Source organism: Cotesia glomerata, linkage group LG6, assembly GCF_020080835.1.
Source record: "Cotesia glomerata isolate CgM1 linkage group LG6, MPM_Cglom_v2.3, whole genome shotgun sequence".
NCBI classification, from domain to species: Eukaryota; Metazoa; Arthropoda; class Insecta; order Hymenoptera; family Braconidae; genus Cotesia; species Cotesia glomerata.
In genome coordinates this window covers 17,833,704-17,845,887 of record NC_058163.1, presented here as the reverse complement: position 1 = coordinate 17,845,887, position 12,184 = coordinate 17,833,704, and the positions used below count along the sequence as shown (strand labels likewise).

Sequence of the window (12,184 nt, the reverse complement as noted above, 5' to 3'; positions counted from 1 at the left end):
TTTACAAGACTGTAACCGTATTTTCCACATTTTTACTATTACCACAGTAATACCACTCAAGTGCCTCTTTTGTTGGCTGGCAATGTAACGCACATATTCTTTTTATTTTATAATCATTGAAAATATTGGTGCGTGCTGGAATCGAACCCTGGTCCCATTCTTTCGAAATGCAGGCACCGAGCCGATTAAGCTATTACCAGCCTCAAATTTGAAATTATATTATGCGTCATAATTTTCTATATATAGTATGAAGACAATCTAAAAATTTACACCTCAAGGAGAATAAAACCTTACTCACTTACTAAGAATTGATAAATCCATATAATATTCTTTTTAAAGCTATGTACTAATAAGGATAATATTAATAACAGCAAAAATAATAATCATCATTGCCAAAGTTTAATTCAAGTTGTGAAAAATTAGTAAGCCAATACAAGAAATCATTATTTTCATTAGAATTTACTTGAATTTCTTTTCCATTACTTTGCAATAAGTATCTCCAAGTCCTGAAAAAACAATGTTTCCTTTGTCATCAACAATGTCGTTCCAACGTTTTTCAAAAAAGGCTTTCAAGCCAGCTTTCTCCGCAGTTTTTTGTGAGGCTGGTGAAGAGAAAAATGTGAAAGTAACTGAGATGTTGTATGCTTGAGCTATCTTATCTCTAAAACACACCAAATATCATAAATACAGAGCAAAATTAGTAAAAAATATAAGATAGTTATTACCTCGCTAATAACAGATGAGTCCCCAATCCTAGACGACGATAATTAGTATCTACATCTAACCCAGCAGCACTCAAATAGTAATCGACACCCCATCTTTTAGAGAAGTCCACTTCTGCAGTAAGGTTTCGCATGAAGGTAATTAGTTTTTCAGCTCTAGACATGGTACTCTGGACAAAATATTTTAGTTTTCAATTGAAAATTGCCGTTTTCTTATAAAAATACACTAAAAAAACGGAGATATTTTTGAAAAAGAAAGTATTTTTATTTCAAAATATTATAATTCATTGATAACGTTAAAAAACAATTATTTCATATCACAACTGCTGCCATGGCCAAATAAAAATTACTCAAGGAAATAAAATACAGTGTACTAGAATAAATTCTTCAATTGTTAGAAGTATTCCAGTCATTAACTTGAATTAGATTGCAACTTTGTAGTCACGTAAGATACTTATGATATAGGTCTATACTGCGATCAACATTTTGATTAATATTTGAAAAAGTTTTTTAAAAGTTATTCAATCTCTTTTCCATAGAGGAAAGTACCACGGGGCCTAGCTTGGCCCAGCCTTGGCTCAACTATGTAAAACTCTGGGCCAAGCTTGTAAGCCAGGCTTGGCCCAGTGCTGGTTGAAGTCTGGGATGATAACGATGGGCCAAGCCTGGTTACCAGGACTGGCTCACGCCTGGTTACCAGGGCTGAGCCATAGTTAATTTTCAAGTCTGGCCCATGCTATTTGATAAAAAATGATAAAAAAGAATTATTGGAATGTTATTTTTTTATTTTATTTTGTGAGTAAAGTAAATTCAAACCTAACTGTTGCTAATTATAGAAATAAAGTGAAAATCGTATCCGTTCTAACCGAGATTCGAACCCGAGCCGCGCGCTTGCCAGACCGATAACTAACCTCTACACCGTACGACCGATAAGTTGATGCACATCTCATTATTCTGATAAGCTAAATCTATATAGTGACGAAGTGTGACGGTTTATTATTTATATAATTTATGTTATTTAATATTGTGTTTCGATGAAAATTAACTATTTTTTACAAATGATTATTATAGTTAAAAAAAATGAAAGAGTCAAGTTTTTATATTACTTTAAACTTTGTACATCGTTCTGTATATTTTTAATATCTTATGATAAGTTTTCATGTTTAAAATTATCAATATTAAAAATTAAACTGTAAATTATTATATTTTAATTTTTTTAAGACTACATCAATTTTGACGATATGCAATTGTCTTGGTTAAATAATAAATTTTAAATTTTAGAATTTGTTAGCAAATATTCGTTAAACAATAAATGTTTTCTGTTTAAAATTCTATTACTTAATGATTTATTAAGTTTGAATTTCCCATTGAATGGCTAAGGCTAGGTTACCCAATTCTGGCTCAAGTCTTGGTTGCCATTCAACGCCCATGGCTACAAAGAAAAAAAAAATTTACTTAAATCAAGTAAATAATTTTTAAGAATTTCATCTTCTTGATTTGAGTAGAAAAATTCTTAAACTAAGAAATTTTTCTCGATTTAAGTAAATTTTATTTAATTAAAGAATTTTTCGTTTTGATTGAAGACAATTAAACTCTTCAAAGTTATTTTCTTGGTACAAGAATTTTTCTCTTGAATTAAGTTAATTTTTTTTTTCAGTGTAGGTTTCCCAATCTTGGCTAACCCTTGGGTAATCATTGTGGCCGTGACTGGGTGACCCAGTTCTGGCCCAGGCTCGGGTAATAATTGGGCCGACCAAGGCGTGGTTGCCCAGTCTTGGCCCAAGCTTGGGTCACCGATGAATCGCCAAGGCTAGGTTAGCCAGTCTTGGCACAAGCTTGGATAATTATTGGCATGGCCGAGGCTGGGTTAACCAGTCTTGGCCCACGCTTGGGTCGCCAATGAATGGCCAAGGCTGAGTTAGCCAGTCTTGGCCCAAGGTTGGGTAATCATTGGCATGGCCGAGGCTGGGTTAAACAGCCTGGCCCACGCATGGGCCAATACAGGTACGCCGAAGCTAGGTTTCCCAGTACTGGCCCAAGCCTGGCCCCTTTGTCAACTCTGGGGGTTTCCTGCATGGGTTGTATTATTTTCAGTATTTCACAAAGTTTTAATAAAAAAGGGGTAAAAAGTATAAAAATAAAAATGGTTAATTAAATTGTTTTTTAAACTAAAGAATTTTTTAAGTATCTGTGAGTTTACAAATATATATATTTGTGCAACTATATATATATATATATATATATATATATATATATATATATATACAACTATATATATATAGTGCATTTGCATGTGAATTAAGAAAATGATTACTCAAAAAGTTTTCATTTCATGAAAATGACATTACTTTACCTTGATTGAAATAACATTAATAATTTATGTTATGGAAAATAATAATATACAATAAAAAAATCTGTAAATCGGTTAACCTTGCAGGCCATCCCTGGAACTTTTTCCGCTATGTACAAAACGCTCTAGAAATGATCTATTCCGAAGTTTTGAGCTCTTCGAGCTCAAGAACACAACTTTTATTCTTCTTCGAGCTCAAAATTCTAGTGGTTGTTGAGAACATACTTTTTTAAAAATTTTTAATTGCGATATCTTCCGATTTAATCAATCGTTTTTGATGGGGCTTGCAGCATTTGACGCAGTTTTTCAACACACAAAAAGATTATTTCTCATCTACCAAACGATCCGACATAAAATTTTAAAGTATTGTTAAAAAAAACACTGTTTTCTAATTTCTTTAAATCAAATATCTCTCAAATAAATTGATCGATTTTGATGCAGACTGCAACAATCGACAACGATATCTCACGAACGAATCAACCGATTTCGACCAGGCTGGCAGCGATCGACGTGGTTTTTTGATGTTAAGAGCTGATTAGTTTTTAGAATTTGAAAAAGGATTGATAAAAATTCCGTCAAAAAACCATGATAGAGAAGTTATTGCAGTTTCTGAAAAACTTATCATTTTCTGAATACTATAATTAGTTTTTTTTTACATATAATTTCAAAACCCAGTTTATTCAATGTTAAAATAATGGAATAAATGAACACGATTTCATTTCTTCACTCATGTTCTTGAATAAATTATGAAAGGAATCGATTGCAAACTCTTTTAAGAGAAAACTTTTTTCTTCAGCATTAGTATTATGACAAAATAAAAAAAGACTCGCCTTAATAGGTGTAATCGTCTTATCTTCATCTTTATGACCCATTACTAATACATTCATTCCGGCAAATTTAGATATTTGATTGTTTTCATCTGCTTCATATACACCGATGGAAATTCCTTGATTGAGAGCTGTAGCCCAAAAAACACGTATTTCAGCTACTGATTCTGCATCATCAATCAATTCTGTAAAAAAACAATTTATTTATTTTTAAAAATAGTTTATCAAACATAATCATAAATACTAGGGTGTTTCAAAAAAAAAAAAAAATTTTTTTTTTTTAATGGTGTTGAAAAGTTGAAAGTACATTTAAAAACAAAAATTTTGGTGCCTATTAGAGCCCTTAATATTAATATTAAGGTTTGCCTCAATTCATTTGTTATTTTTCTATTTAAATAACACAAGAAAACTTTTTTTTTATTTTTGAATTTTAATTACTTCGAAATGGCTTGTTTACGCAATATCCCAGAGAGAGGTCTTATAGGAAATTTCACGCTCTACAAAAAACGTTTGAAGGTCAAAGTTCCTCAGATCAACCGTTTCAAAGATATTTGCAATCAAAAATAACACCAATCAAAAATTTCAAATATTTTCCAATAAAATTGCAAAAAAAAATCATACTTTATATTGATATTGTTTTTTTTTGTAAAATCAATTGAATTCTGTTAATCTGAGATTTTAATTTTTTTTTTTTTTGCTTATTTACTCCATACGTAACTCACAAAAAGTACAAATACGTAAATCTAAAGGTTACAAATATCAAATAAATGATTTTTGGGTCTCTTTTATAACAAATTTATTTTATTTTCTACCAAATATTAATAAATTCTATTAAACAATCAATTCTTTATTACAAAAAACAATATTTAACAACAATTCATAAAATTTTTTCTAACTTGAAAATATTACAGTTTTATAAAATTATTTTTATTGCAATTAGGATATCGTTTTCTGTGTTCTGTCACTACTTGCAATAAATACTGAAGCTGTTCTTCATTTTTCGTTAAGCATCGATTATACTGCTCTATCAATGACACGCCGCGTTCTGCTACATCATTTACAACTTGAAGTTTCTCAAAATACTCCAAGTTTATTTTGTAATTTAGATTCTGAGGCCACAAAGTTACATCCTCATCAATGAAATCATACGACAAATCAAACGATTTAAACAGATTTATCGATCTCATAGATACAAATTGACTAAGATCTTTATTTAATAATAACTCTAAATTTTTCTTATCGATAATAAAACGACTCGTTGTAGTTTCATTGGTTTCACAGTTTTTTAAAACATGAACTATTTTTCTTTTTGTTTCAACTGAAACAGTTTCGTCAAAGAGCGATAAAACAGACAACTCGTTATTTAAATACCACAAGTGATCGGCTAATTTTTCTGAGCATGCCCTTAAAATAGTATTATTAAATTTTTTATATGAAATTAATTCTTTAATTAAAGTTAAATCATTATTAGGTGCTGCTATAGCGCACGGCGCAGTATACCAAGCTTTTATATAGAATATTATAATAAATAAACTAAGTTCTCGTAATCCAGCTATTTCTGATTTAGTAAGATGAAATTCATTTCTAAATAAAAAAATTTTTAAACTATATATTGCTTTAGCCATCCACCTTGCATGATGGACGGCTCCAGGACGCTTAAATGTAATATTTGTGGTAGTAGCACTCAAAAATATCGATGATAATTGCAGGAGTTCACGGTAATCGTTACGGCAATGATCCATCTACAAAAAAAGTTCAAAGTCAAAATAAAATTAATTACATTGCAACCTCAAAGTAAAGAACATTAATTATTATCAACTGATGTGAAGTAAAAGTTACAAAATATTTTACAAATGCAATTGTAATCGTTAATGATGATTAAGAATGTAATAATCATGTGAAATTGATTTCCAATATTTTTATTTACAACGGGGTTAATTATTAAGTGTAAAATGGATGATTATATGGAACTTCATAAATTTTCATGTTTCACTTTAATATCAGTTGATAATTCTTTAGCGCTGGATTAAAAACTTTTACTTCTATTTGATTATTAACGAATTTCAAAATTTCATCTTTGATTGGTGTTATAACTTCCAAACTTTCTTGGTCATAAATACCAGCCGTAAAGTTTGATTGATCAATTTCATCCCACTTCTTTTTAAATCTCTGATAAATTGGAACGTTTGGGCCAGATGAAGCAGGCCAGTATATTTCAAATGCACTTCGAAGAACAATTTCAAAAATTAGGTGTCGACATGGCAAGTATAACAGTTGTCGATTCAGAGCCTTTTCTCCTAATACACACGCACCATTTCTGATTCCTGTAAAAATAAAATAAGAATTTAGCATTTAACATTACTATAACTAAACGCTTTATATATTAATAATTAATAAGTAATTTATCCGTATTTGACGCTGTAGTATCAGAACACAATGCTTTGATATCAGTATTAATATTCCATTGTTTTACTATTGTAATAATAGCTGAAGCTTAATTTTGTCAAGTTCCAGATTCTAGTTTGGGGACTCCTAACAGTTGAAATTTATCTGGTGATGATAAAATAATAGGAAGCCGGTCAACTTGTTCTATACCTGTAATATCTGACAACAGTTTTCCATCAAAATGTAGCACATAATTATCAGTTTCTAAATTAGTTTTCAGATTTAACATCGCTTCTTTGCGAAATTTTTCCCGTGCTCGGTGAATAGTCAAATGACTGAAGTTTACGCTTGCACAATCAATATTTAGGTTAGATAATAAAACAGCAAAAATGTAAGTCGCCGACCTACTACTCACATTAGCTCTATCCAAAGCCGCAGCAAGTTCTGGTGTCATTAGATCAATTTTAGGAACTTGTTGTTTTGGAATTTCATCTTCATAATCAGAGATTATACGAGAAGTATTACTTTCCAAAGATTTCTGGGATAACTTAGATATTTGACTTGATACTTCATGATTAACAACATTATCAGTCTCAACTGTACAAGAATAGTCAACATTGTCATTACCGAACTCTCCGACATCAAATGTACCACTATCATTATTGTTATTATAATTGATATCAATGTTCTCTTCATTATTGTTATCACTATTACTGTAGTTATTATTTTCATCGCTTACATCAACATCCATATCTTCAACATCTTCTGGAATTGGTTGAGAATTATATGAAATAAAACCACGTCGACTGGAAGATTTTTGTCCCAAATAAAATAATCTTTTTTCTCTATCCAGTAAATTTAGCACATCAGCATGAGCTATATCAAATAGTTTATTTAATTCGTCCCGAAAAAGGGATTCATTTTTTTTTTTGAGATTTTGACTTTTTCCTCTTACAGTTTTTGTGTAAATTCCTCCATCGATTGTGATTTGAGGTTAGTTTTAAAAAAGCATATCTTTTCTCTCTTGTCGGGATTTGTGCCACACACCAAATTTCGAAAACTTTGTCGACAGTGGTTGATATGCTTTCTTTCACTGAAAAATTTTTCGTTTTGAGATAATAAAATAAAAGTGACTTAACCTCTTTCAATGAAGGTAATTTTTTTCTACCAAATTCACTTAATACATCACCAATCAAGTACACTGTTTTCACCATTGTGATCATAAAATTTATAACTTTTTTTTTTTTTTATTTTAACCCCGCTTTTCAGACTTCTGTCTCGATGGGGGTCCGGCCGAGACTGGAAGGGGACTCCAGGCTGATCGGTACATTAAGTTTGGCAGAATAAGTTTGGCGGTATTACATACTTTCTCAGCCTGGAGTAATGCGGCGATGGGCCGACTTTGGGGAAACTGCACGCATTTGCCTGTGCCCCACCGGTAGCACAAGGCTTGGGGAAACCATCGAAAAACCCAAACCAGTAAAGCCCGGCGTGAGTTACGAGCACCGATGTTCACTGAAAATTAAATTTCAGCTCACACCGGGATTCGAACCCACGCCTCACCAGTCCCAAGCAAGCATGACAAGCGTTATACCGCTTAGCCATGGGACTGGCTAAAATTTATAACTTATATATTTTAATTATAAGCAAATTAAATTAATAATATAACGAATTTAAATAACAATCAGTATCAATAAAGAAAGACAATGACGAGAAGATAGAACAAAGCATTGAAAGCAGAGCAACAAAGAGAAATTGGTACTGAACGACCAAGCTTACCAACACAGAGCTTACTAACTACATTACTCAAATCAAACGAATATACTACTTTTATCGACGGAGCTGAATAAAGCTCATTCAATATTTTTTAAATGAAAAAAATTAATCAAATTTTATAGTTGATTGAATTGATTTAATATATTTATAATTTTTTTAACATTTTTAATAAAATACAATGATGAGTGTTTGTTTAGTTAGTGTGATCAGGAACTTTACATTTTCATCTTACAAAAATTTATAAACGTTATGAAATATAAAATTAATTTGTTATAAAAGAGACCCAAAAATCATTTATTTGATATTTGTAACCTTTAGATTTACGTATTTGTACTTTTTGTGAGTTACGTATGGAGTAAATAAGCAAAAAAAAAAAATTAAAATCTCAGATTAACAGAATTCGATTGATTTTACAAAAAAAAAAAACAATATCAATATAAAGTATGATTTTTTTTGCAATTTTATTGAAAAATATTTAAAATTTTTGATTGGAGTTATTTTTGATTGCAAATATCTTTGAAACGGTTGATCTGAGGAACTTTGACCTTCAAACGTTTTTTGTAGAGCGTGAAATTTCCTATAAGACCTCTCTCTGGAATATTGCGTAAACAAGCCATTCCGAAGTAATTAAAATTCAAAAATAAAAAAAAAGTTTTCTCGTGTTATTTAAATAGAAAAATTACAAATGAATTGAGGCAAACCTTAATATTAATATTAAGGGCTCTAATAGGCGCCAAAATTTTTGTTTTTAAATGTACTTTCTACTTTTCAACACCATTAAAAAAAAAAAAATTTTGTTTTTTTTTTTGAAAAACCCTAATAAATACATGACCTGTACATTCATAACACTCTCTTTTATGATTATCTTTACCCCTAACTGAATTTAACTTATGTTAAATTTATAAATCATTTCACTTCCATCAGCATAATTTTCTTTCTATCAAAAGAAAACTTTATAAAATAACCCTAATTCAATAATCATGAAAACTGGCTTTGAAATTTGTATTTTCATTTGTCTGTTTTTTAGAGAAAAACTGTACTTTTAAGGAATCGTTTTTTCAAAAAATAATTCATATATTAATGTACTTACTGATACTTCGACATGCCGGTTCGCTTGAAATGAAAACAGTGCACAAATGATCTAGAGCTTCTGCATATCTGTTCGGAGGTATTTCTTGAATTATGAATTTAACTTTTTTTCCATCTGCCTTGACAGTTTCAACATTAGACCAAACTCTTGGATCACCCGGTGGGCGAGACCAAACCATGTTTTATGTCAGTAACTTAGATTTAATCAAAATAATTATGCACTTGTTAAGTTATTATACGAATTATGTCAGACATATTACTGATATTAGCTCAAACAATACATAAATACCTATTGTTTTAATAATTTTCTAATTCTGTAATCACGACAGTGATTATCTAGACATATATCTGTAATAATAATTACTGAACCAACAGCACAAGTTATCTTTAATATTTTTGTTATGAATTTTTTTTAATCTCAGTGCGTCTACTTTAACTTCTGATCAACTGACTGTTCGCTAGATATAATAACTGACTCATGCTCATATTCCACAGACTAGTTAATTAACTACTAACTCAAACCGCGTGGTCACGATTACAATCAACCAAGCGAAGACATTATGTATGACTTTTAACCCTCACAAATAAGTTTAGAAAATGTTTTACTCTTTATTAAAAATAAACTCCATTCAACTTTGCTGAATCTGGCAAGCATTGAAGCAGATAAATATTTTTTTTTTGTTAAATACCTTGTACTGATCTTAAAAGATCCTGAAATTTTTAGAATTTTTCAAAATTTTTTTCCAAAATATTTTTTTTTTCAATAGCCTTAAGTGTCCCCTTTCAAACAAATAAAAGGCCATTCCTGTATCTATAATAGTGTTCGAGATATTACAAAAATAAAATTGAAAAACTAGAAAAATTGCGAAATTTTGAATTTGCATAACTTTTGAAAAAAATTTTTTCATTTTTTTCCTTCGGCAGAACCTCGTTATATGATAAAAGAAAACTTCTGACCAAAATTTTTCCATATCGAAAGGGGTCGATTCCAACTATTTGTCGATTTGACATGGAATGACCCATATATATAAATTGAGTTTTCAACGGATGTTGACGTTTTGAGGTCCTAGCAGGCTTTCCCAAATATTTCCGCGATGATGTTCGTATGTCTGTCTGTATGTGTGTGTATGTGTGTGTGTGTGGCCGTATGTAAATCTCTCATAACCTATGAACGGCTCGACCGATTTCATCGCGGTTGGTGTCATTCGAAAGGGCTTAGCCAAACTTAGATTTTGAATATAATTTGAACTGATTTGAAACAGTAGATTTTGAGAAATTTCAAAAAAACCTACAAAAAAAAATTTTTTTTCAAATGTGTTTTTTTTGGAATAACTTTTTAACGGCTATACCGATCGATTTAAAAAACTTATCAGCTCTTAACATAAAAAACAACGTCAATTGCCACCAGTCTGGTCGAAATCGGTTGATTTGTTCGTGAGTTATCGTTGTCCAAAGAAAACCGAAAAAATTGTTTTTTCGAAATTACTTCGAAACTCCTAGATCGATCAATTTAAACTTAAAGATTCTTTATGAGTCTTAAAAAACTGGGTCGAATGCTGCCAACTGCGTGAATGCTACAAACCGCATGCAATTTTGAGCACTTAAATATGGAATTAGCGGGAAGTTGCAGGGATGACCTTTAGGGTCAACCGTTTTCCTAATTTTTTATTATAGTCTTGTTAGTTCACGGAATCAAGATATTTTGCGTACTATTACAACAAAGCATCTTGGGGTCCATCTTTCTGCAAATTTCTCCTGGGATTTTCATATTGCGCAGTTATGACGAAAAATCTTTGCTTCACTAAATAGCCTAAAGCGTAGGAAAAATATCTTGTCTCATTTATCGCGCAAATTAATTGTCTCTGCTACGATACTACCTATTATTGATTATTGTTCAGTGGTGCTGGTAGATTTATCAAAAAAGAATTGAAAGCAAATTACAGAGATCGGTAAATAGTACCATCCGGTTCATTTATAATTTGAGACGTGATGAACATTAATTTTATTTATTTACTAGCTGACCCGGCAAACGTTGTTTTGCCATGTGAATAATTTCTAGAGAATTTCTAGTGTAGAAAAAAAATTACTAACTTATTGAAAGTGTATAAGGATGTGGAATATGAGTGAAAAAGGCCTGGAGCGCTGTGAACGATGAGGGAATGTTGTTTAAAAATAAAAAAACACCAAACATTAATTGTTTTAATTTATTAAAAGTAAAAATTATTTATATAATTAATTAATTACATAATATTAATCTTTTAATGCTGCAGCGTGAACAATTTTTTTTGTTAGCCCGTCTTTAGCTAATACGAACAAACTTGATGGTTTACCCACTCGAGAGCATGCAACGTATAATTGTCCGTGTGAAAAACATGGTGTGCTCAAATCTAAGCCACAAACAGACATTGTTTGGCCTTGGGATTTATTAATAGTCATTGCAAATGCCAATCTAATCGGAAATTGAATACGCTTAAATTAAATTGGCACATCTGTGGGTGTAATAGGTATTCGTGGTATCAATATATTTTCACCTCGAAACTTGCCATTTAAAATGGTGCCTTCGATAACGTTTTTCATTAATTTTTTAATGACTAATCGCGTAACGTTGCATAGCCGTAGCGGGTTCAAATTACGAAGCAAAATAATTGGAGATCCAACCTTCAATTGTAAGTTATGTGGTGGTATGCCTGGCAAATCTAGTGAGTTCAAAAACTCTGTTGGAAAATTTACAGCTTCAGTGTCATCGCAAACTGTATCAATAGATTTATATGATACCAAGTCCCTTGGCAATAACTGTTGTATCTTCAGATTTAAAATGTCAACGTCCACATTTTTTGCAGCTAACATTGCTCTTTCTGCAAGCCACTCGAGATTTATGTAATTCGTGTGTACATCGGGAAATATTTGTTCAATGAGAGCATCTTGCGAATCAATGATTGTGCAGAAATCATTCGCTAATTTTATGTATCCAGTTTCAGCTATAGTGACTTTTCCATCGCCGATATCTAAGAGTTGTTTTGAGAATGTTTCAGCGG

General features: G+C 31.0%; 1 protein-coding gene across 2 annotated transcripts; it reads right to left on the bottom strand.

Annotated features, from left to right (window-relative positions):
* Window positions 1-377: 377 nt before the first annotated feature.
* LOC123267721 lies at window positions 378-9,615 on the bottom strand. Of its 2 annotated transcripts, none has more exons than XM_044732531.1 (5): window positions 9,439-9,615; window positions 9,151-9,343; window positions 3,903-4,084; window positions 726-892; window positions 378-661 (listed from the first exon to the last, which is right to left on the bottom strand). In XM_044732531.1, the coding sequence occupies exons 2-5, from the start codon at window positions 9,326-9,328 to the stop codon at window positions 460-462; spliced, it is 729 nt and encodes a 242-aa protein (XP_044588466.1). In that variant the 5' UTR covers window positions 9,329-9,343; window positions 9,439-9,615; the 3' UTR covers window positions 378-459. The 2 variants fall into 2 exon arrangements, with proteins under 2 accessions (XP_044588466.1, XP_044588465.1); XM_044732530.1 differs by having other exon boundaries at window positions 9,151-9,350; window positions 9,439-9,614.
* Between the last annotated feature and the right edge of the window lie 2,569 nt (window positions 9,616-12,184).